The sequence below is a fragment of the Coenobita brevimanus genome, chromosome 110 (assembly GCF_032717465.1).
Source record: "Coenobita brevimanus isolate Jiangsu-jjx chromosome 110, ASM3271746v2, whole genome shotgun sequence".
Taxonomy (NCBI): Eukaryota; Metazoa; Arthropoda; class Malacostraca; order Decapoda; family Coenobitidae; genus Coenobita; species Coenobita brevimanus.
In genome coordinates, this window is record NC_137063.1 from 47,755,497 (window position 1) to 47,782,182 (window position 26,686).

The 26,686-nt window shown below is 43.6% G+C and overlaps 1 protein-coding gene across 2 annotated transcripts in view; it reads right to left on the minus strand.

Moving 5' to 3' along the window:
• The window catches only part of LOC145417431 (uncharacterized), a 29,469-nt gene extending 10,718 nt beyond the window's left edge, over window positions 1–18,751 (minus strand). Inside the window, exons 1-8 of one of the 2 annotated variants that reach the window (XM_080286113.1) lie at window positions 18,710–18,751; window positions 16,372–16,568; window positions 14,627–14,768; window positions 13,702–13,832; window positions 9,520–9,697; window positions 7,951–8,101; window positions 6,592–6,755; window positions 4,963–5,269 (exon numbers count right to left, since the gene is read on the minus strand). In XM_080286113.1, the coding sequence (XP_080142239.1) occupies window positions 4,963–5,269; window positions 6,592–6,755; window positions 7,951–8,101; window positions 9,520–9,697; window positions 13,702–13,832; window positions 14,627–14,768; window positions 16,372–16,568 (1,270 nt within the window). In that variant the 5' untranslated portion in view covers window positions 18,710–18,751. Of the gene's footprint in view, window positions 1–4,962; window positions 5,270–6,591; window positions 6,756–7,950; window positions 8,102–9,519; window positions 9,698–13,701; window positions 13,833–14,626; window positions 14,769–16,371; window positions 16,578–18,709 lie in introns of both variants that reach the window. The other variant, XM_080286114.1, reaches the window with a different exon arrangement.
• Between the last annotated feature and the right edge of the window lie 7,935 nt (window positions 18,752–26,686).

Below are 26,686 nucleotides of genomic sequence, written 5' to 3' on the forward strand. Positions count from 1 at the left end.
ATTCTGTGTTCAACAATTCATTAACATGTTCTCTCCATCTGCTCACTTTATCACATAGCGTAGTGGTACCTTGTTTTTAAGGTAACTCTACATCGAGTGGCAAGCCAAATGACTTCCTGTAAACCAGGAAATCATTTATAACGCTGGGTGGTAACCTTATAACCAACCGACAAGTGTTCCCTACACGACAGCAAGTGGGTTGGCACGTGTTCCCTACATGACAGCAAGTGGGTTGGCGGAGGGTTAGTGCCCCTCCCCAGAAAACAACTAACTAAAAATACGAACAAGTAGCCTCGGACCAGGACTGACCAAAAGATTACGACTAAGGACTGATCAAAGGACATGATACGGATGGCGACATGGAATGTAAGGGGTGCAAATGATGAGGTGAAAGAGAGATAGAATGTTCAGGTGCTTGAGGGTGTGAAAGTGGATGTATGTGGATTAACTGAAACTAAATGGGGAGGTGAGAGTGTGAGAGAATGGGAGTATGGATGGGGTATATGTGCAGGAGTAGGTATGATGACAGGGCAAAAGAAGGCATGTGTATTGTTGTGAGCAACAGATGGAAGGAGAATATAAGAGTATGGATCAGTTGACTCAAGGACTGTGTGGGTAAGACTGAAAGTTGGACTACAAATGTGGGCGATTGTGTGCGTGTATGTGCCAATGCAAGATTGTGCAAACAGAGTGAGAGAAAAGTTCTGGACAAATGTGGAAGTGTGCATGGAAAAGTTTGAAAGGAATGAAAGAGTGTTTTTGAATGGTGATATGAATGGTAAAGTTGGGAATGTGAAGGTGGATGGAGTAGTTTGTGAGTGAGGTGTGCCTGCTCAGATAGATGAGAATGGCAGTGCTGTAGTGGACATTTGTGCCGGGAGGGGGTTGGTGATAGCCAATACCCTCTTCAGGCACAAAATGATCCACAGGTATACATGGCAGGTGATGAGAAGGGTGGATCGTGAACTGAATGAAAGGAAGGCACTGACTGATTGTGTGTGTGGATGATAGGATGTGAAGATGTGTAATGGATGCAAAAGCATAGAGGTTGGGGGAGTGGACTTTCTGGTGGTGGTCAGAATCAAAGTCCAAGTAAAATGGAGAAATAGGAGAAGGGAAGGACAGGAGGACAGAGTATATGCAAGGAGAGTGAAAAGGTTACAACAGGATGAGAAAAAGGCAGAATATAAGAGAGAAGTGGAGGAACGATTGAGTAAATATGAATTTGAGCAGATTGGGAAACGGAAGGTGTGTGCAAGATATTCACAGAAGAAATATGTGCAGCATGTGAGGTGGTGTGTGGGGTGAAGAGAAGACGAAAGGGGGTGCAAGGAACAGCACGGTGGAATGAAGAGGTGAGACAGGCTGTGGCACAAAAGCAAAAAGCATATAATGAATAGATGAGAAATAGGGACGTGGAAGAAGTTGAGGGACCTAAGAGAGTTATATGTAGAAAGGAAGTGAGAGAGGTGAAAAGATTAGTAAGAAGAGAGTGACTGAGGAATTTCAGTGTCAAGTGGAGGGAATGTTAGAAAATGTTCTGGAAAGAGGTAAAAAGAGTCAGACAGGGTGGCAATGAAATTAGTGACGGAGTGAAAGATAAAAATGGTGGCTCATGTGGAAGGTGTGTGCAAGATATTCACAGAGGAAATCTGTGCAGCATATGAGGTGGTGTGTGGAATGAAGAGAAGACAATAGGGGGCACAAGGAACAGCATGGTGGAATGAAGAGGTGAGACAGACTGTGGCACAAAAGAAGAAAGCATATAGTGAGTGGATGAGAAACGGGTGTGGAAGAAGTTGAGAGACTGAAGAGAAAGTTATATGTAGAGAGGAAGAGAGATATGAAAAGATGAGTAAGAAGAGAGTGGATAAGGAATTTGGAGGGAATTTGAGTGTAATGTGGAGGGAATGTAAGAAAATGTTCCGGAAAGAGGTAAAGAGTTAATGGTGTCAAAGAAGTAAATCGGAGCAAAAGATAAAAATATTAGATTACTAGTGGAGAAGGGAGAAAAAGTGAGCAGATGGGGAGAACACTTGAAGGAATTGATGAACATAGGGAATGAAAGTAATGCAAGTATAAGTGGCTGGGGAATGGCTGGGAGAAGGAGGGATGTGAGAAGAGAGGAAGAAATCAGTAGGATGGAAGTTGTGGAAGCAATGAAGAAAGTCAAAATGAGGAAAGCCCCAGGAATTGATAAAGTGTGTGGTGAAATGCTGAAGCATGGGGAAGAGATAGTAGTAGAATGGATGTGGCAGATACGCAGTTTGGCCTGGGAGGAAGGTAGAATCCTGGAGGACTGGAACTCAGTCAGGTATAATTATTCCCCTGTATAAAGGAAAAAGGTTAAAAGAAGTGTGAGGTAATCATAGGGGCATTTGTCTTCTTAGTGCAACAGGAAAAGTAAATGGTAGGATACTTATTGACAGAGTTAGGGAAATAACAGAGGAACTAGTTGGAGAAGAACAGGGAGGTTTTAGGAAGGGAAGAGGTTGTGTAGATCAGATATTCATTCTTAGATATTTACTGGAAAAGTTTCTAGAGATGAGAAAGAAGTTGTACACGGCCTTCATGGATTTGGAGAAAGCAAGACAGGGTGGATAGACAACGACTGTGGAAAGTATTAAGAATTTATGGAGTAAAAGGGAAGTTGCTGAATGCCGTGAAGCGTATGTATGAGGGTGCTACAGCTGTAGTGCGTGTCGATAATGAACTGCGAGAATTTTTCTATTTGAAGGTTGGATCGAAACAGGGATGTGTCATGTTTCTATGGTTGTTCAATCTGTATATGGATGGAGTTATAAAAGAGATACAAGGTAGGGCAGTGGATGTTGGAGCAGCCCTAATGAGAGAGGACAGTGTTTGGAAACTACCTGTACTATTGTTTGCAGATGATACTATAGTGATGATGAAGGGGAGCTGCAAGGCCTGGTGGATGAGTCTGGGAGAGTGTGTAAGGAACGGAATCTAAAGGTGAATGTAGGGAAGAGTAAAGCTGTGGTCTTTGAGAAAATGAAGTCAGTGAATGTACGGATAGGTTGGATGAGGAGGAAATGGAAAATGTGAGTGCATCTAAGTACCTGGGTAGTGTGATGAGTAAGGATGGAAGTCTGGAGGGTGAAGTGCTTGAAAGGGTACAACAAGGAAGAAAGGTTGTTGGCTCCTTGAAAGCAGTGATAAGAAACAGGGAAGTTAGCATGGAAGTGAAAAGTTACTGCATGACAGTAATGTATGGAAGTGAAGCTTGGACATTGTTGGAGGGACAACAAGTCAAGCGTGAGAGCAGTGGAAAATGAGTTATCTGAGAGGAGCACGTGGAGTCACATGGAGAGACAGACTGACAAATGAAGAAGTGAAGGGGCATTGTTGTGTGGATGTGATAGGAAGCATTAGGAGAAACACAGTGAGATGGTTTGGCCATGTGGTGAGGATGGAGAATGAGAGACTAATGAGGAGTGTATGTGAGTGAGATGGAGGGGGAGGCCAAGGATGTGATGGAGAGATGGTTAGAGAGGTATATGAGAGAGGTGTGTGTGAGCTGGGAGCAGGGCAGTGAAATGGCAGGGGACAGGGTGACATGGAGGCGATTTGTTTGTGGCCATCCCTTATGGGATTAAGGTGTCTGGCAACAGATATATAGATAGACAGTACAACAAGTGATGGCAAATTCAATGTATGGATCTGAAATACTGACTGTACAAAAATGCATGCAGTGTGTGTATATACATGTTAGTAGTAAAAGCCAAGTTTCCATAACAGACAAAATAACTCATTTGGTATCTGAGAAACATGAGTATGGCGATGGTAGATAAAGCAGTTACAAGTGTTTCCATCTCACTGGCAGGAACACAATAAGTGGTGGCTCTATTACCTGTGCTGTACACCAACATTCAGGATGTCAAAAGATTACCAGTATTTTTCTATATATCATTACATAATAACTATTTATATCTTTAATGTAAAAGTAACATCAAAGATTTAGCACATTACTGAATTTACCTGTAAACTGTATCATAGGAACAACAACTCACACTGATTATAAAATGCTAAATTTCTCTCCTTTCTTATGTCAAAGAAAATTTCATAAGCTCGACACACTACTACTGTATTGTATTTTAAATTATTAACTGAAAACAGAAGAACTATCATATACACCATGCACCTTGGCATTTCCTCAGAAAATGTAAATACTGCACATGTATAAATGCACTTCAAATCTTACATTCACACAGTTTTGATCAATGAAGAATAAGACAATCTGTCTAGTTTATGTTCATATTATACACTAGTTACAGTATTCAAACTGGCAATACTGCATCACTACAGTATTAACCCAAAATCCCTATGTAAAATACAGTTGGTGCCTCTTCCACTGCTGGTGTTATTACTCTGAAAGTATACACATTGAAAAACTCAAATGTTCTACATGTTAAAAAGATTCAGCAGAACATGAAGCAAAATTTTTTTTTTCATTCATTCATCACCCAATCCTGTGTTGCCCCATGAGGAGCACAGGCAACTGGGACTAGGCAAGTTGGTCCTGACATTTACGATGCGAGTGACCAACCTCACTCATCCTTGAGTGGCATTAAAAATTGTATCCATTCTACATGTCTAACTTGTGGACATATATAAGCACTCCAATAAATCTTTTCAATATTTTACTCTATTTTCCAATACAGACATGCACATAAACACTACCTTATCTGCACTGACTACCTGGGAAGTGTGTGTACTCTAAGTTAGGTGGTATAACTGATGGACTGAGAGAAACCTGGGCATGAAGCACAACCAAATACTTCTCTAACAAATGCTTTACTGAGCAGTATCACTGATTTATCTTTTTAGTCATCACACATCCAGCACTGGGAGAGGGCTGACTGTAAAACTGATATTAAAACTAATAGCTAGGGTTGGGCAAACTGTGAGCAATTTTCAAACAACAGCAAGCTATTTCATCACCTGATTTCTCAAAGGACTCGGGTCCAGTGATTTTGAAACATGAAGTTTTGTAAGTCATAAGGTGGTTCTTCCTGATGACTCTGAGAGCATTATGCAGATGACCCACAACAGGTGGCAGGTACGGAAGTCCTGCTAAACTTGCTAGATCATCATTGTAAAGCCACTGCTGCTGCTCCAGACGATGGTAGTGTCGCAATGCAATCCCTTTACTACTATGTTCTCCCATCTCTGTAACTACTGCATGATCCATCTCCTTTTTGCTTGGTAAAGTCATATCCCCTGATAAATACTTTACAAAATACTGCACCTACAAAAAGAGAAATATACTTGTAAAATACCATCCAGCAAGCACAGCTAATATTCCAAAACAGCACCCAGCATGCAAACCAACATCCCTTGCAATATACAGTCAGCTCACCTATAATGCACTCTCCCATAACACTATCATACAGTATATAAAGCAGTAGACAATTGTTCAGGCTTTCAGAGCTACTGCAACATGGATATATCCACCACAATGTGGACTGCAGGCTCAAATATGGAATAATTTGTCACTGCACAGATATATATCCCACAGCACAGGCCTTGTGACTGCTCAGAGACTCAAAGGTGAGGGATGATGGTCTTTGTGATGACATGTGACAGAGTAATGTGGTGATGGTGTGCTCTAGGTAGTGGTCTGGCTTACCTCCACTCATCAGGTTATATACAGTACAATGTTTTCCATTGAGCTGATCACTGTTTGATTCATCAAAGGTCAGTTTAGGTGGTCAGGGGAGGCTTTGTTGGATCATGAGTGACTGTGGGGATGGTCCAGACCGTAAGCCATTTCTACTCATAGGCTCTGTAGCTATATCCCATAACATGGATTCCTAGTATGCAGTTCAAGTTACCAACAGCCACATTATTAGGGAGCTGATAGAAACCAGCTAAAGTAATATATGCAGTATATTAGTTGAGACAATATTTATTGTATATACCGTACAAAGTACAATAAGAAAGTTGTGTTTTCAATAAATTTTAGTACATGTATACCCACTAAGCTACAATATTAAAAAGTGCCATAATGAGTTCTGAATATTTTTTAATGAGTGAGGCTGGTCACTTTCATTTCAGATGTCAGGATCAACTTGCCTAGCCCCGGGCTCCTATGCTCCTCATGGGGCAACACAGGATTAGATGATGATGATGATTTACTAATAATCATAGCAGCCATGGCTCAGTGGGTCAGAGGTTCAAGTCCACCCAAGGGTCATTGGTAGACATCAAGAAGGGCATCCAATTCATAAAATACTACACTCTCCAAAACCAAAGTCCTCTACCCAGGGGCAACGCCTTGGTCATTACCGAAAAAAGGAGACACAGAATCATCCTTAAAGTGTAATTAGGTAAAGTCAGGAGTTTTCACTTTACGGTTGGTCAGTAAAAAGTCCAAAACCCATTATGGCACTTTTCAGTCTTAGAACCCAACATACATACAAGCACACATAAACATTAAACATTAAAAGCAGTTTCCAGAGAAAAGCTTATGCAATACTTTAAAAGACCCAGTACCACATATGTACAAAGGAATGCAGAATAAATTGAGAGAGAGAGGGAGAAATAATGACAGAAACAATGTATAAATACCTGAAAATCAAAAAGAAGAAATGGGCAGACTTGGAATGGTATGCCAATGAAGCCCATGGTGGGATGTGTGGTGTTGACGATGTGCTTGTAAAGTGGCTGAACAATGTTATTTTCAACCTTGATGCCACATTCCTGGGCCAAGAATGGGAAAGTGTAATCATAGCCTGAAAATGTGGAAGATGAAAAATAAATATGAAAGTGTGCTTGTATTCTGAAAATGCAGAAGATGAAAAATGTAATCACAGTCTGAAAAAAATGAATGGTGCAAAATAAACAAGAAAATTCAATCACAGCCTCAAAATGTGAAAGGTACATAACGAACATGAAAATGTAATCAAATCATCATGTCACCATGTCACACTATGCTCTCTCCAACTCACACCACCTTTGTTCATATACCACTCCACCCACCTCTCCATATCATCCTCAGTCTCTCCCATCCCATCTTTCCCTCCTCCCCATTCACATACATTCTGCCAGTCAATTTCTCATCCTCCAATCTCTCCACACATCAAACCAAACCTACGACTGGCATTAACCATTTCTTTTGCACGATTTCTTACTTCATTCTTGCAACTTTCAGAACCTTTTATTCCCCTGACGAGACTTTTGAAATGGAAGGGCTAGACAGGACTTTCACCTCCCACGGATGTTGTTAGCAGTACTACAGTACAGCAATTTAAAATAAACCTCGACAGAATCTTACTCGTGCCAGAAGTGGGTGTGCATCGCCATTCATATACAATGTATCTCCTTGGTATGGACCACAAGGTCTTTGAGATGCCAACTTTCCTTTCCTTGTAACTTTCTCCTTTCCCACTCACCCATTCATCATTCTGAACCTTTCATGGATTTCAGTAAGACTGTTCTTTATTAGGCAGCAAGGCAGTGTCATGGTAACAACATTCTTTCACACAGAATAAGAGGCATATAAATATTTCTCCCATCAGTATTCAGTATGCTAATACGGACAGTAGAAATCGGTTCAATATTGGAAAAAATGCAAAAATCAGCCATATATTGATTCAGCGCATCGTATCGGTTACGGCACTACCATACGGTTACACTGTCTGTTCCCCCAATGTACAGTACCAGTTGTCACGAAAAAGTTTAAAATTCTGAAAACGTCCCTCAGCAATTGGACTCCTTTATACTGTAGCAGCAATATACTGTAATTAAACACATTCTCTGCCTAGTATAAAAACGCCTCTTAATTCCCTCCCTATGCCCTAAAAGGAGGTGGATGGAGTGCAGGAAACTGGTAATTTCTGCCTGTAGTACACTGGGTTCATATTCAGAAGAGGCTAACAACAGCAACATCCTTGACTCACAGTTAAGAATGACCAGAATATCATTTACCTGTGCAGTACATTATAACATCAGCCTGTGCAGAAGATCCATCAGCAAATATGAAGCCGTCTTCCTTTGCTGCCACCACACCACGCACCTGCCGCACATTGGGGGGCAGTGCTGAAGAGATCTTGATGGGCAGGTTGTGAGAAAGAATCACCTGGAAGAAAAGTCAGCACTGTCAAACTTGTTTTGTACATCCATCCATCATCCAATCCTACGTTGCCCCATGAGAAGCGCAGGAGCCCGGGGCTAGGCAGTTGGTCCTGACATTTAAGATGAGAGTGACCAGCCTCGCTCATCCCTGAGTGGCATTACGTGAGCAATATACCCCAACCACCCCTTGGATATAAACCTTCACCAGCTCAATCCAATTGAAGTGCAATAATTACCCACTAAACTACCAGGCGTTCACTATTGGTAAAATGTTGGGATCTGCTACCAGCTACAGTATGAATCTCTATCAAACATGGAAAGGAAACCTGACTCCCTCCCTTTTCCTGCCCCTCTTGTCATCCTACTATTTCACATCCTCTCTTCCAGATGCTCTGTTGTTCAAATCACATTTCACAGAGATCCGTACTGTGGCTGGGAGTGAGACACAATACTTGACAGCCAGCATACATGGGTGCAGGTGCTGTGTTGCAAAAGCCCCAAATGGTGCCCAATTAAATGACACAATGTACTTTAATATGAAATGTAATATTCACCTTATCATCCTTAACCACTTCAACCTAATGACAATGCATATCTCATTATTGTCATTGTCAGATGTTTATCACTTTTTATAGAGATTTTTCATACTGAAGGAAATAGATACCCTTCTTTATCTCTTTCACTACCAAGTGGCTCTCCTAAGCTGAATAAAAATCATCATTGGATTGTAAGAACAAAATAAAAATTACATCCTTAAAATGAGGGATTAACAACATTTAGTGGTTGGTGGAGGCACTCACCACCCACTCACGCAATGTAGTGCTGCTCTCAGGGACTGCCGTTTTCTTTCTTCCTCCCTTCCTCTCATCTTTCCTTCCTCTTCTTTTTGTCTATGAGTGACTCTACATTGAGTGACAAGCCAAACTGTTTCCTGTACACCAGGAAACCATTTACTGTGCTGGGTGGTAACCATATAACCAAACAATGGCACCTGGTGGTTTAATGGGTTATTAAGGCACTCCAGTTGGATTCAGCCTGTGTAGGTTTATATCCAAGGGGTGGTTGAAGTTTGTTGATCATGTTAATGCCAGTCAGGGGTGAGTGAGGCTGGTCACTCTCATCTTAAATGTCAGGACCAACTTGCCTAGCCCCGGACTCCTACGTTCCTTATGGGGAAACAGAGGATTAGATGATGTATGTATGTACTTCTTGACAAGGAAAGTGTTAGTGAGGCAGAGAGGAAAATTTAGAATGAAATGGAGGAATATATCAAAGAAGCAGTATGAACTGGAGGAAGAGTAGTCTGATGGCAGAGGTCTGGATGACATGGAGGTGATTTGTTTGAGGCTTCCTCTTCTGGGATTAAGATAATGTACCTGGCAAAAGACAGACAAAGACTGACTGACAGATAAATTTTACTACCTCCTTTGCAACAGCAGCCAGCTCTAGTGAGATATCCAAGCCTGATGCCGATGCCCCCAACACCACCACTCTTGCGTCCTTATATGGGGATGGTTCACGGTAATCATGGCTATGTATTTGCTTGCCCTTATACTTTTCTATGTCCTTCACTTCCGGTATGCGTGGAACAGAGTAGTGGCTGTGGTGACAACAACATCCTTATTACAAAAATCGAGGCAGAATGATGAGCTGACCAAGAGAGCTAGTTATTTATTTGGAAAAAAAAAACAAAAATCAAATGACAATTACATTTTTAGGAAAAAAATAATAAAAACAAACTGATATACTGAACAGGACAGCTTGTAAGTAAAATTACATTCCCAGAATATATAAATCCTGTGATTAATTTACCAAGACATTATACTCACTCTGATGGCCAGAAAACAAAAGAGCACTTTAAAAATGAATGAAACCATATTTCACTCCTCACCCTGCCCTAGGGTGGGAAAGGAGGTCCAGATAATGATGATGATGATGAATGAACAAAACATCTTTCACTTCACGCTTTCATTCCATGGGCCTTAACTTCACACCATCCAAAAAGCATTTTTTATTTTTATTTTTTTTACTCAGTATTCAGAGTCCACTAGTCCAACATAAATGCTTCTTTAAAAATGGGCATATCCTGTATTTAACCACTTCACCTTTATATTTTATATTCCTATCTATATATAGCCTGACGTCCTAATCCCACAAAGGGTAGCCGCAGACAAAACGCCTCCAAGTTGCTCTGTCACCCACCATTTGGCTGTCCTCCCCCCAGCTCACTCTTCCCTCCCTCATATACCTTTCAACTCCCTCCCTCATATACCTCTGAACTCCCTCCCTTCACCTCATCCTCAGTCTCCCCTTCCCTCTCCCTCTCTCCACTTCATCTACACACACCCTCTTAGTCAGTCTTTCATTCTCCATTTTCTCCACATATCCAAACCACCTCAGTATATTTCTCCTAATTTTCTCAATCACATCCATGTTCATCCCCCACAATGTTCCTTCACTTCTTCATTTGTCAACCTGTCCCTCCATGTCACTCAACATACAGTACATCCCCACAGTACGCGAGTTCCGAAAACCAATCCCCCTTGTACGCAAGTACCTATTTTTTTTTTTTTTTTAGAACGCAAACAGAACTCCTTGTAAGCGAGACGGGCAGCAAAGAGTGGCCTAAATCTGGGGTTGCCCTGAGTACATGATATTGCCCCCCCAAGAAGCGATAAAGGTTACTTATGCTCTGCCCACCTTGTGTCGTCGATGCTGCTCACTTGTTATGCGATCCCCATATGCGCCGCTTGGAGGGTGGTGAGGTGAGAGTCCCAGCAGAGGAAACACACGCGTACAGAGGGTACACTAGCTGTTCCAGGTGTGTCCCCGTGTACTCTGAGGCAATTTTTTTTTGTGAGCCAGGATGTCTGCCCCCTCCTCCAGGAAGAAGTGCATCACGCATACCATGAAGATGCAAGTCATTAGGAAAAGAAGAGTGGAAAGGGTAACACAGCCATTGGCCAGGAACTAGGCTTGGCAGAATCATCTGTGTGAACTATATGGGCTAACAGGGAGGCCATAAAGAAGACTGTGAAGACATATGGGACGGCGGCATTGGACGGGAGAAGCAGGCTGACCAACCAGGCTATAATTCTTATGGAGCAGTACCTGGCTACATTAATCCTAAGGAAGGAGAAGGATGGAATTCCACTGAACGGGTGCTACATTAGGGACCAGGTCAAGATTTTTTACAAAGCTGCAACTTTGAAGCATGCTGTAAAGAAACCATTTAAAGCCTCTGTGGGATGGCTTTGCCGCTTTCTGAAGAGGAAGGAGCTACATCACATTCGCCTCATGGGGGAGCATGCATCAGCGGATGAAATGGCTTCCAGAGATTATCCAGCCATCCTAAAGGGGATAATCGACGAGGGCGACTACAGCAGGGACCAAATTTATAACACTGATGAAACAGCCCTATACTACAAGGCTATGCCGAAGTGTACTTACATTAGTAAGCACCAGCGCCAGGCCTGGGGTAGAAAAATCAACAAGAGCAGGATAACAGTCATGTTTGACGTGAACTTATCAGGCTCACACAAGATGCGTCCTATTGTGGTGCATACCGCAGCACACCCCCGATGTTACAAGAATCTGCGCTGCATGGATGACAGCGGGGTATACTGGTACAGCAACTCCAATGGTTGGATGACGAGTAGCATCATTTCTAAGTGGCCGTTGCAGCATTTGATCCCTGATGCCAAGGCAAAATTCCGGGAACTGGGCATCCCCTTCAAGGTGCTTCTCATCCTCGACAATGCCCCAAGTCATCCAACCTGGCTAGCAGACCTCAGCAAGGAATGCAAGATCGTTTTTCTGCCCCCAAGAACGACCTCTCTCATCCAACCGCTAGACCAGGAGTTGATTGCAACGGTCAAGCAGCTATACCACCAATGCCTCTACCATCACCTCCGCAGCAAGACCGACAACTGTGAGGAACTGCAGGCAATTCTTGACTTGAACACAGTTGGGAGTGATGTCATGGACGCCGAGGATGGTTTGGACTAGCCACCCGTTTCATCCTCACCACGCACAGCACCCGCACAACCAACTTCAACTCCTGAGAAGACTATTATGGCTTTTTGGCCGTCATTCAACCTCAAGGATGCCATCACTCTCTTGTCCTCTTGGGCAGATATAACGACTGCAACAATTAACCATGCTTGGCGCCTCCTCGTACTGCACCTGTGTGAAATCGCACTGGGAAGCAGCTTTCAGTCCCTGGCTGTTGCCGAGGCAGCCACTCTCATAAGTGCACAAGCTGTGCCTGGGTTTCAGACCATCTCGCTGGAGGAGATCAGGGATTTACATTCGGCAGCAGCAGAGCAGGATCCCCAGGAAATCGTGCAGTGAGTGGACGAGGCCAACGGAGAGCAGGAGATCGCAGCAGAAAAGGCAGCAACACCAGTGATGGAGAGTGAAGATTTGTCCATGATGGGGATCAGCCGGGTACTGTGTGACCCTGAAAAATTCAAGGAAGAATTCAAGGACATTGAACGCTCTCAGTTGCAAGTGGAGGAGGTGATGTCTTCACTGGACAAAACCTTCCATTACTACACCGACAAGTACAACCAGGAAGTAAACAGATGGAAGCAAACACTCATCACCCGTTAACTTTGGCTTGAACAAAGTGAAGAATCACTCCCTTCAACATCAGAGGAGCCATATCCTGAGGATGAACAAGAGACTGATTCGATGTCTGAAGTGTCAGAAATAGACTTGGAAGGGTTTATGAACAAAGTGAGTGTATTAGCTTGTGAAAGTGACAAAAGTCGTGAGGAAGGTGGTGTGGTGGGTGATGCAGGAGATGCGCGCTAGGTGTCTCATCCTGCCTCGGATCCTCTTCTTACCTCCACCACGCCTGTTGTCCTCTTGGGTAAAGGTGAGCAGCCATATTCTTGTTGGTTTAGTTAAGCCATATCCTTGTTGATTTATGTAGTAAAGCCATAATCTTGTTGGTTTACTTTATCTTAAGTAATATGTCTTAGATAGTTTCCCTGTATAGTACAATACTTAGGTGTGAAAGGCGTCTCAAGGGTTGCCCATGAAGGGGGGTGCCGCCCATTTGTAATTTTTCCCGTAAGTTTATGTATTCACAGTACGCGATGTCCACTGCTGCCCATATACTCGCGTACTAGGGGGATGTACTGTACTTCTCTCAGGTAACTCATTTCCATATACATCTTTTATATTTTGTTCTTCCTTCCTCCAGACACTCTTGTTCAGTTTAAGAGATATTTTCTGTACTGGAGAGGTTAGATAAAGCCTTCATTAACCCCTTCAAAATATAAGGTTTCTTCTACGTACTGTTGTCAATTTTGCAGAAAGAAATTAGCCCTACCCTTGAAATTTCTTCACAATATCAGGGATATTCCAGCAATCACAGGCTCTCACCTGGAGTTTTCTGGAGATATTTGTATTTAATGACATTCTATCATTTTTTAAGAGGACGTTTAGAGGTATCTGTGGCTCTGAATTCTGTAACCCTTCTCCTAAGTTGAATACACCTGTTTGCTGATAGCAAGTACCAACCTGGATTCAGTATTAGTGACAGTTTATGGTTCTAATGAAACAGAGGAAACAATTACAGGGCCAGCATCTCACCCATTGCATACAATGACAGCATCACAGACAGTGGTGATGGAGGTCTGGGTGGCAAGGTCCACTACTGTAACCTCCCATGAGGTTTTGCTGTCATTCACAGAAGGCTTCACCAACTCTACATTATGACCAAACTGTAAATGAATACACAGTTTTCAATCAACTGTTATTGTTGCTATAATCTATGTTATAAATAAAGTTCACAGACTCTGGTAGCATGTGTAAAAGGATGCAATAATATCATCTTTATGGCTAACTGAAGCAAATGAACTTCACAACCAACAGAAAGCATGTAGTCAGCTTCACAACAGGTGCTGAACAACTCAGTCCAAGATAACAGTACGTACTGTAAGCACATATCACCTCTACCTACAATCAATTGGTCTTTCTAACAGATATAGTCACATGCTGTGCAATCTATGACCTACAAATTGATTCATATTAACCAAGTCATTTTTTAATTAAAAATTGCAACTTCTTTTTTAAACTGCATGAATATACTAACTGGTGAATTACTGTAGGATCCCCTTTACTGGGGATGCTGTTCATAATTCAATGAGGTTTATGCCTACTCATTCACGATCTCTGGATCTTGTCTCATCCCATCTTAAGGTGGGAAGAAAGGTGAAGAGGATGATGATAGACAACAATAACCTGAGCCTACGGTAGGATTAATTGTTTCATATTATACACTACACCTTGAAGTACTGTATATGCAACATTACTCGTATACACAATACAAAACATCAAACTATAAAAACACAAAATAAAGGCAACAACTGATGAACCTTCAAAGTTACGTCAGTGTCAGACATTTCTAAATCCATTTGCTATTAGTAAAAAATTTTTTTTTCCAAAAAAAAAAAAAAAAGTTTTGCACAAAATCAAATGCTGTTAGTAACTAAGTCCAAATTCATAAATACTATACCTTGATATGTGGCTTCAGGTTGAAATGTTCAGCATACCTTTCCAGGTACTTGAGAACTTTTGTGTGGTGAATGAATGAATCTTCTTCGTCGGTTGGAAAAGGATAATCAGGAAAGCCCATAAGTTCTTTTGGGAGGTTAGTTCTGAAAACAAAGAATACTTCTGGAATTAAAGCACTACTGGAGTCTCACTTAGCTATATCCAGATATATCAATCAACTATTGGTTTCTATTGGTCAAAAATCTTGCTTCTACCCATAAGATCTCCCTTGTTCTCTTATTTTTTATGTGTCTAGTGGGTTAAGGTGCTCCAACCAGATGTGGCTCATACAGGGTTTACATCCCAAGGTATAGCTGAGGTTTATGGCTCACATTATGCCAATCAGGATGAGAAGCTGGTCATTCTAGTCTTAAATTTCTGTACTTAATGATTTAAAGACATATATATATATATATATATATATATATATATATATATATATATTTGTGTGTGTGTGTGTGTAGATCAGATATTCATTCTTAGATCTTTAGTGGAAAAGTTTCTAGAGAAGGGAAAGAAGTTGTATGTGGCCTTCATGGATTTGGAGAAAGCATATGACAGGGTGGATAGACAAGGATTGTGGGAAGTACTGTACTAAGAATATATGGAGTAGATGGGAAGTTGTTGAATGCTGTGAAGAGTATGATGGTGCTAAGGCTGCTGTGCATGTGGATGGTGAACTGAGTGAATTTTTCTCTTTGAAGGTTGGGTTGAAACAGGGATGAGTCATGTCTCCATGGTTGTTCAATCTGTACATGGATGGGGTAATAAATGAGACACAAGGTAGGGCAGTGGATGTTGGAGTGGCCCTGGTGAGAGAGGATAGTGTTTGAAAACTCCCTGTACTATTGTTTGCAGATGATACCGTGTTATTGAGTGAAGACGATGGGGAGCTGCAAGGCTTTGTGGATGAGTTTGGAAGAGTGTGTAAGAAATGGAATCTAAAGGTGAATGTAGGTAAGAGTAAAGTGATGGTCTTTGAGAGAGGTGAAGTCAGTGAATGTACAGTGAGGTTGGAAGGTGAGGAGACGGAAAATGTGAGTACGTTTAAGTACTTGGGAAGTGTGATGAGTAAGGTTGGAAGTTTGGAGGATGAAGTGCTTGAAAGGGTACAACAAGGAAAAAAGGTTGCTGGTTCCTTGAAAGCAGTGATAAGAAACAGGGAAGTGAGCATGGAAGTGAAAAAGTTACTGCATGACAGTATTGTGATACCAACTCTAATGTATGAAAGTGAAGCTTGGACATTGTTGGAAGGATACAAGTCAAGAGTGAGAGCAGTGGAAATGAGTTATTTAAGAGGAGCCTGTGGAGTCACATGGAGAGATAGGCTGACAAATAAGGATATAAAGAAGCGTTGTGGTGTGGATGTTGATGTTATAGGAAGCATTAGGAGGAACACACTGAGGTGGTTTGGCCATGTGGAGAGGATGGAGGGTGAGAGACCGACGAGGAAAGTGTATGTGATTGAGGTGGAGGGGGGGAGAGGAAGAGGGAGGGGAAGGCCGTGGATGAGATGGAGAGATGGAGTGGAGAGGTATATGAGAGAGGGGGGTGTGAGTTGGGAGCAGGACAGTGAAATGGCGGGGGACAGGGCAACGTGAAGGCGATTTGTTTGTGGCCACCCCGTATAGGATTCAGGTATCTGGTAATATATATATATATATATATATATATATATATATATATATATATATATATAAAACTCACTTTAGGTTCTCATACATGCTGGAGTGTATAGGGAGGCCATGTTGATCAGTGCCAGTTTGAGGAGTGTACACCCATGTTCCACCAACTTGCTGTGCTTTCTCCCACACTACAGGACAGAGTCCAGGGGAAGCCAGGATGTGTCGTGCTGCACATAACCCTGCTGCCCCACCACCGATCACACCCACCACCTTCATCATCTGGAAGGGCTGAACTTTCAAGTGAATACCGCACTATTGTGATCACTAATTTCCTTACTTCCATGCCCAGAGGGATGTGGAAGACAGGGTTGGTGTAAGGGTAGGCTAATGGATAATGGTGGTTCATTTGTGTGTATATATGTGTGTGTCTCTGATGAGATACCAAAATCTTAACCCCTGGCCTTTCTACAATCTTGTCCCTCATTTCCCTCTTGCCAGAGGGGTAAACGAATTAGTGATTGTGATAGTACATGCAATACTGTATATATAATACAAGTTAAATGCTGGTGCTGGAGAGCGATGCCTTCCAGTGGCAGCACTGACATACAGTAACTGGCTGTCCCATTGCCAATTTAAACAAATATCCCTCAATTCCTTCCCTATCTCCTGAAAGGAGAATGGCAAACAGGAGAAGGGAAACTTCATTATGCAGTCCACCAGGTTTACATCCTAACGAATCTTGTTAAACAACTACTACACAGTACTACTGAGCTAAATGCTTTACTTGCTATACATTCCGCATGAAATCCATTATTACCAATGGGTCCTCCATTACCTGCGCTGTTGGAGGTTAACTCCTTCACCACAAGCTCAACCCCTTAAGCAATTTGCTACGTGCTTAGCTTCCCACCAATACTATATCTAAGTAGTAGAAGGAAAAAGAGGAAATGTTCACCCGAACTAGACCTCATTAGATCATGCAGCCCGGCTATGTGGCAGAAGGGCGCTATCCCTCCCAGCATGGCAACTACCGGGCGTGGCTCGAACTCACAACCCCCCAGTCCCGAGTCCGATGCCCTGCCATTGTGCTCCCCCTGCCCCCCTGAGTAGTAGTAGAAGGAGCAAGGAAGCTTTAGACAGCCCTCTGTTGTCCCCATGGTAAAGCATTAGCTTCTGACAGCTTATACATATCCTCGTACACTCCTACTGCCTAGCCATGATGTATAGGGTACATCATCGAGGCAGAGGGATTAAGGGTAAACAAAACATTTCTGAAAAGAATAAAAAGTAAACATTGAAACAAATCTTGGTTTCACCACAAAAGCCAAGGGTGCCCTAACATAAAAATTTACAGGTCTGAATTTTAAAAACCAGAAAAACCTTGCTTTTGCCACAAAGGTTAAAAGTACTTTAAAGATAAAATTTTCCCTGACAACATTTTCCTTTTGGATATTCTGTTCACATCTGACCTTTACTTCCTTGGAAAAAAAAAAAAAAAATCATTTCTAGGTAACTTTTTTCACACATTCTCTAAAACAAGACATTTTAACCAGACCTGGTACTTTTCAGACTTAACTTTTACATCCTTCAGCTTGAATGTAACATTATTATGAATGTAATGGAGAAACAATCCAAACCAAACCTAACCAACCTCTTCAAGGTGAAAACAAAAACTGTTTTCCAAGAATGTTGCAAGACTAGCAAAACATACCAAAAAGTGAAAGTACCAGGTAAATAATCTTTCCTATGGGACACAAAAAGGATATTAATACAAATATAAACAGGGGTATTACTTCAGAAGTAACCAACATTACCGATTTTCATTATATTACGACCCTTTTTGGAATTCTTACTCAAATTTCCAAAAAGGGGGATTTTCGCCAAAAAATGATGATCAGAATTAATTAAAACACACTATTTTGCATTGGAACACAAATTTTAATTAAAAAAAAGCATTGGTTACTTTAAAAATTTACCTAGCCCAGAAGCAGTGGTCAACCATAACTACTGCTTAACAACAATAAACTCAAAATAAATATACCAAACAAAGCACACATCCTAAGTATTCAATACCTCTGCAACTTACCACTAAGGCTCCATATACTATCAGTAGCTTGTGACTTACCAACTGTGCAGATGTGTATGTGAAGCTCTAATGAAGACCTGACTACCCCCTAGCAACAACTGGTCTTCTTCCTGCTTTATAATGATTACGTGTTAAGATATGTGATTACATTGGAGTCTGTAGCATATTTACAGTCCACCGTATATTGTGCAAATCTTATTATCTCCCTTTTTGTAACAATTACCCTTACATGCATTGTACAACGAAACTAGAGTAATTACTGAAGTAAAAATAATGCAAAAATATATTTCTAATACCAGTCGACTATATTAACCTACTGCGGAAACTTGCTTACCTTGAAAATTAGTTAAAATCCTTCATAAACATAGCAGGCTACACACCCCACCCCCACCCCTTCTCCCCTCCTCCGACACCTGACACCTCACCTATTCGCTCTTTATTAGATCTCAACACTCGCCCCCATTACTGGGGGCAAATAAGTTCATAGCTATGTTGAGACAGCATGACATCAATTTGCTTCGAGGTAATTTGCTTTAACAACTCGCGTCGAAGTTTTTGTACCTTTTCAGCAATAAATATTTCTATCTATCTATCGCCAGACGCCATAATCCCGTAAGGGGTGGCCATTTGACTTTGAGTTATTGGTTTTATGGAGCCGGCCATATTCTTAAAAATAATTCCTTCCCTAAACTTTTCCTTCCCTTCGAAGGATTTTTCTTTCCCTTCAGTATGCGTAAAGATTTCCTTGGAAGGGAAGGAAAAATGTTCAAGTTGGTAGCCCTGTTAAACTAAAATGACCCATCCTGCTGATATTTGGTAGGATGGAGCGTTAAATTTATAAACTAATACATCAAAGCACGCATATCTCGTGCTGGATAATGAAAGCACAACACATTTGAGACGTGGGACTCTGGGAGGTCGCCACCACATCTGTACTGTTGGTTTGTATTCAGCCATAAATGCCATTCTGGCCAACACCGCAGTGTTCACTCCTCAGGACAATATTTTGATAATAAATTATATTCGAGGAATATTATTACGCTTAATGTTATTAGTAAGTGTAAGAATCACTTGTTAAAGTCCGTCTCATGTACTCGCATGGCGGCGCTCACTTGTTTTTTTCCAGGTGGAAGACATGAGCCGAACCACACGTATGACCTTGACGGCAGATTTTCCTTTTTCAGGCAAATTAACAACGAAAATGATTACTGAAATGAATCCTCGTTTGACCCTGGCCATAATGTATAAGATTTGTCAGTGTCAGATCATAAAAGACTGGATGAATATCGGAGGTAGTACGTCGTCTGCTCTGTTTATGTCTGGCTTATTGTCTCAGCCGACATGGGTAACACTTTTAAAGAGACACAAATAGCGCTTAAACATTAGTATAGCGTTGTAAACTGTATCAATAAAATTATACAGTAACTTCTGTCAACATTCTAAATCTATATAAGACAATGAACCACAACAGAAAGCACAAAATTTATGAAGGAATTTTTGAAGAGAAGGGTCAAGGAATTCCTTCAAGTTCCAATAATTTCTGCTGCCCAGAGGAAAAATCTTTCCCTTCGCGCGGCCCAGGAAGGGAACGATTTTTGTAAGAATACCAATTAGGCTAAAGATTTCCTTCCCATGCCTCTACAAGGGAAGGAAATGTTGTTGACACGTAGAGAGCACGTATGGGATTATGGTTATCACCCAGCGTTGTAACTGGTTTCTTGGCTTACAGGAAACCATTTGGCTTGTCACTCAATGTAAAGCCACCTGTAAAGGAAAGAAGAGCAATAAGAAGTGACAGGAAAGATGGGAGATATAGGAAGAGAGGAGGGCAGGCACAGAAAAAGAATGATAAAGGATAAAGAAGAAGTAGCAGCACTACATCAAGTGAGTGGATGATGGTCGCCACAACCTACCACCAAAATATTTCACTCCAGTAAAATGGTGTGCATTTATTTATATATTTATTTTTACATAGGGGGAGGATTACTGCAGCACTGTACACATTAGCTCAAAAATGTATAGGAATGTGCTATACATTTTGTAAAAATATTTAAGCAACGTTGGGTCTGGTTAGTACTTGAATGGGTGACCGCCTGGGAACACCAGATGCTGTTGGCATAACTCCCTACGTGTCAAGTGGGGTTGGTGGAGGATTAGTGCCCCTCCCTGTAAAACAATTAACTCTAAGCCCTTGGCCACCCCGTTTGGGATACATGGCGTCTGGCAATGAATGAAAAAATGATGAATCATATTTGCTCTCACCGTCATATTTATGCCGTTTGCTAGTTGCATGTTAAGTCCATGCGCATCGCACCATGCATTCACCTGATGAATGTACCGAAGTAGGTTACATGGCATCATCGACGGCTGAGCCACTGAGCTTAAAATGCCCGCCGCCGGACCTCCCACCTCACCACCCCCCACCCCACCACCGGGCCGCTACCACACCACAACCCCAGGAGGATACAACGGTGGGGTTAGTGACCCCGGTCAAGAGGGTCACCAGGACACTACTGTCCTGAGCCCGTTCCCCGCAACTGCCCCAACACCAGGTGACCAGGGAAAGGCAACTACCTTGCGGACGGGACAACCATCGTCAGAATAGGGGTGGGACTGAACTAGATTCAGTCCCAGGTAACACCGTATTGACGGCTATTGTTACACCCTCTAGGGCAGGAGGCCCAAGGGCAGAAGGCCCAAGGCTACGGCCTAATAAAGTGTACCAGGGTAAGGCGACCCAAGGCTCCGGCCTTAGTATACCCCGGAGAGAGAGTTGCCCCAGTGCATCCCTTTCCTGCTGTTCTCTCCTACAGGAGCAACACCGCGCCGACGGTCCCTATACGTGGCGGGGAAGGAGCGGCCCCGTATGCCTTTCAGTTGCTTCTCGTCGGGAAGATCAGCTCCCGGCTACGGCCAAAGTACGTACCAGGGTAAAGAGCCCCTGCTATCGTACGTGTAGCTTTTCCCTACTATGGGAGCAACACCGCGCCAACGGTCCCAATACGTGGCGGGGAAGGAACGGCCCTGTACGCCCTTCAGTTGCTCCTTGTAAGACTGGTAGGCATCCGGCTCCAGCTGTGGCACGTACCAGGGTAGAGAAGCCCCTGAAGATAGCCTCAGTGTGTACTGGAGAGAGTGTGGTCTCTGTGCCCCCTACTTCGGCTTTTCCCATACTACGGGAGCAACACCGCGCCGACGGTCCCTATATGTGGTGGGGAAGGAGCGGCCCTGTACGCCCTTCAGTTGCTCCTCGTACGACGGGTAGGCTCACGGCCACAGCCAACGTAAGTACCAGGGTAAGGCGAACCAAGGCTCTGGCCTCAGGACGTACCGGAGAGGACACGGGCTACGTGAGTCCTTCTCCAGCCTCTTCCCCCTGTGGGAGCCCTTCGTCACCACCCGGGAATATAGCCCTGGAGGTGTCACTAGAGTGGTGGCAAGGCCCGATGTCGGACCTACCTCCCACTCCTGGGAGATCCTTGTTCCTGCCCGAGTCCCGACGGAGAAGCTGCTGCAGCCCAGCACTGTCGGCGCCTCTCCCCATAGGCACCCGCAGTCCCAGGACCCCCAGGCCAGACCCACCGGTTCCTGACGAAGGCGATCCAGGCTCCCTCACCCCACAGAGCCAGAGACGACAGGCCCGACTGCTCCAGCTGTTTGGCCCCAGTCTCGAGGGCCACCTCTCAGGTCAAGGCCCTCAGACAGGAGGGCCTCCCTGCACCCCACCGACGAGGCTCCCACTTGAGGGCCACCTCTCAGGTCGAGGCCCCCAGACAGAAGGGCCTCCCTGCACCCCACTGACGAGTGTGACCCGGGCAGTGACTCCCCTGTGAGTAATCCCTTGCCCTCTGCAGGCCGGGTCCCCCTAGGGTTCTACCCTCACGCCCCTGTCACGGAGCGAACATTACCCAGGAGATACAGGTAAATAGTGACGCCCCTTGTGCCAAGAACAAACCAGGGGAAATAACAGTGAACAGTGACCAAGTGAAGACCAGTGCGAAACCAGCAACAGTTACCATTAGTCCTAAAGAACTCAGTGCCCGGTAGGACAGGGAATGAACCTTAGAGTAATTATATGAGTCCCCCCAATAAAATAACTTTCTGTGAACGAAGAGACTAAGGTGCGCGGGTAGATTAAAAGCCTGTGTGTAAGTGTCGCCACGACTAAGAGACTGTGTCAAATGTCGCGATCCGCACCCTGTCTTATTTATAGTAGCTTGGACATTGTTGGAAGGACACAAGTCAAGAGTGAGAGCAGTGGAAATGAGTTATTTAAGAGGAGCCTGTGGAGTCACGTGGAGAGACAGGCTGACGAATGAGGATATAAAGGAGCATTTTGGTGTGGATGTGGATGTGATAGGAAGCGTTATGAGGAACACACTGAGGTGGTCTGGCCATGTGGAGAGGATGGAGGGTGAAAGACTGACGAAGAGAGTGTATGTGAGTGAGGTGGAGGGGGGAAGAGGGAGGGGGAGGCCGAGGATGAGATGGAGGGATGGGGTGGAGAGGTATATGAGAGAGGGGGGTGTGAGTTGGGAGCAGGGCAGTGAAATGGCGGGGGACAGGGCGACTTGGAGGTGATTTGTTTGTGGCCACCCCAAACGGGATTGAGGCGTCTGGCAATAGAACAGATTTCTCCTACGGACTTCCAATCTTGTTTATTCCCTTTGTGGTCAGTTCAGTGTATATCCTGCCTAAAAGTGACATATAGACAATAACATATATAATTCGACATCCCTGTATGTGCATTGTATTGTGTACTAAGTGTGACTATCTTGTGGTGCTGAAGGTTACCTCTGTGTCCCTGTCCCCTGTATCTCAAATATCACTCTGTGTTTTATTGTAACGGTTAGAATTAAGGCAATAGATGTGTTAAGGTGTATTGCCTGGTTTTTATGTCCTGTTCCTTTGTGGGTGCTTTACTTCCGGTCTGGAAAGAGGACCCCGCTTCAGTCGCTAGTGTTTTTAGGACGAGAAGTCGCCTTAAAAACACCAGCATAACAGAGCTCATATTACTTTCCATAGGTAAATCATATCAAGATTAGTAAAATCTGAGAAGACATCTTCAGTTGCTTAAGGATATATACTGGGTTCGAGTTAGAGTTAACTTTCAGCCAGGTACTTACAGCTTAATAAATATAATTGTATATGGTGATAAGTTTGTGGCATTAAACTAATCTTTTTACCAAATTAGCTTTTTAACCCTTACACCACGGGCATGTTTCCCAATGTTTTGTGTGTCCCGCGGGGTTATTCGGGCTGCGACAGACTCTCAAAAAATATTTGCCAAAAATCAGTTATTAGTCCTAGAATATTAAAATTACATATGCATATGGCACATACCTTCAGCTTTCTCCTGGGATGTTTGTTGAGCCTTCGTCGATTACCGTAGGACTTGTGGAGACCTCTGAAGTTGGGTAACGAAGTCTCCACTTTACACTTCCCGACAACCCGTAATATGATTACCACAGCCAGATATTAACACTATAAACACTACTCTATGATTATCAAGTAGTTTGGGATCCATTCTCCAAAAAAAAACACTGTGAAAGCAATGAAAATTATGAGCGCGTATGACCTTCCCACTTGCGCTAGTTCGCTGTTGGTATTCTGTCATTTATTCATAAAACCCCTCACACTTTATATTTCTCTTACTATATAACACTTATATATATCTGGAGTCTTTATCCATAAGTTTCCTTCAGTAGTATTAGTTTATTGTCACTGAAGTCATTCAATTTTTCATTCAATAAAATACGTACAGAGCCACGGATTCACTTTCACTGTTATAACATCAAGTATTTGTACTCATATTCTTATATTACTAATTACTTACATTTCTATTAACATTTTCTATTGTATTTTCAATATTTACACTTCTATTTTACTGGCACTATGTTATTCACTGTCACTTTCAGTAACATAAAACTATATTACACTGTCCAATCATATGTACTGTACATCCATTGCTTTCACTTGCTATTTACACATTATTTACACATTATTTTCACATTACTTCCCTTTCCCACTTGCACTTTTAGAACTGCTTCTGGCTGTGGTAATCAAAGAAGCAGGTAACACAGAGGGGAACCTGGCACTAAGCGCACTGCCAAGAGGTGCGTTTGTGCTCAGGTGTGCGTCGGGTGGTATGTGCACACACCTGGCACCTGCGGATCGCAACCTTCCTCTTGCCTGTGGCAGGCATTTGCACCAGTCTGTGCCGATCCATGTACGCCCTCTGCTCAAGTCTGTCGGGAAGTGTTAGTGGATGGTGCCTTGGAGTTGCTGCTGTCACCCTACCATATCTTTCAAGCAGCTGCTGAACACAAGTCCTGGCGAACAACCTCGGGGAGAAGGACTTGGGTGGCTTGACCTTCATCTTGTACAGGATGAAGGCATTCAGCATCGTCATGTCTATGAGATGCAGAAAAACTTTCCTGTACCACCTAGTATTCTTCCTGAGGCAGTCGATCTCTCCAATCATCATGTCGGACTTGTCCACCAGCCGCATGTTGATATTGTAGTCTAACACAGCATCAGGTTTCCTCACAGGTTCGCCTGTCCTACAGTCGACCTTCCCACTGTCTGTCATTTCCCCCTTATGTACGGTGGTGAGCATGTGCACGACCCTCTTGTCATGCCACCGTATTGCCAGCATCTTCTCAGACTTGCGTAGGTGCATATCTCCTCACTGCGAGGTTCCTGCCTCTAGGAATTTAGGAAAGTGGGCACGATTACTCTTCACAGTGTCGCAGGAGCTGATGCCGTGCTCTGAAAGGTATTTGGCAAGTTTCGATGCTGTATAATAGTTGTCTGTATACAGCACATGATTCCCACCAAAATACCTTTCAAGGAGCACTTTCACTACACAGCCTGAGAAGCCAAGGGGGTGTGTTTTATCAAGATCGACAGTGCTGTCTGGATAAATGACGAAGTCAAGGATGTACCCCATCTTACAGACGCACAGTACAAAGAACTTGATTCCAAAGCGATGGCGTTTGCTTGGAATGTACTGCACAAACCTAAGACGTCCTCTGAACAAAACCAAGGATTCGTCAATGACAGCCTTCTGAAAGGGGTGGAAGAATGTCATAAACTTAGCCTTCATTCTGTTCAGAATCTCCCGGATCTTCCAGAGTGGGTCAGTTTGGGAAGGTATATCGTCGTCAGCAAAGTGCACGTTTCCCATGATGTTCCGGAAGCGATCTCTGGCCATGTACTTATTGAAGGTGGGTGAGGGTAGTAAGGGGTCCATGGACCAGTATTCTTCCAACTCATGCTTCTTTGAGTGTGGCATGAGAAGCATGAGGGCGAAGAACACATACAGCTCCTGCACTCCCAGCATGGACCACTGTTGCATCTTGGCTGCACCTGTACCACTTGCAGCACGTTGTGATTCATACCTGTTGGTCTCATCACATATGTGCTGCATGACTTCGTCATCGAGGAAGGCCAAAAGGAAGTCCACACACTCAGCATCCTCGTCAAGAGTGAAGGCAGGCTGTACTCCTGAGAAACTCTCGTCAAAATCGAGATGTTCTGGGACAAAATCGGACCCTTCCGTCCACGCGAAGGCATCCAGGATTCCCTGTCGTGGCGGTTTAGGGTGGGTGAGGGTGGAGGGTGGCTGTGAGGCAGATTTATCACGTTCAAGGTCACTCGCACTGACCCTGGGTTGCTGTACAGCACTAGCAGCCCTTACTCTACTAGCAACTCTACTTTTACGGGTCAGGGATTTACCCCTTCCTCTACGGCCTGCCTTCACTGTTGATGCTGGTGGTGACTCTGACGACGAAGACTCCGGAGATAATTCAGCAGAAGAAGAGGAAGAAATGAGTGAAGTGGGGCTTGGGGAACGGGGAGGTAAATCAACTCGGGACTCATGGCGGGCTGGGTCACGCGGGGCCATTGTTTAGGGGCTAACCCGCCACATTTTCACTCCCTTCCCAAATTCCTTCCCTTGCTGCACTAACGGCTCCTTTCCCTTGGAGCTAGGGATAACTTGGGACACTGAAGCACTCGTACTAGTAGTTTCTGGCACGATTTCCTCACCCGGCTCATCACACGAATCCCCCGAAGGGTCAAAATCACTATCCATCATCGCCATTGATAATTCCGCTAGTTCACGTTCCACTGCAGAGTCACTTAGTCCTTTCCTGCTTCCCTCACGAGTTTTTCTAGGTGTAGAGGTCACAGGGCCCTTTGCAATGGGCGGAGAAGCGGCAGAAATGGCGGGGCGCGAGTGCCACATGCTTTGACCACAGCGGAGGATAAGGAACTAAATGCCGCGGCTTATCTGAGAACGCAAGGG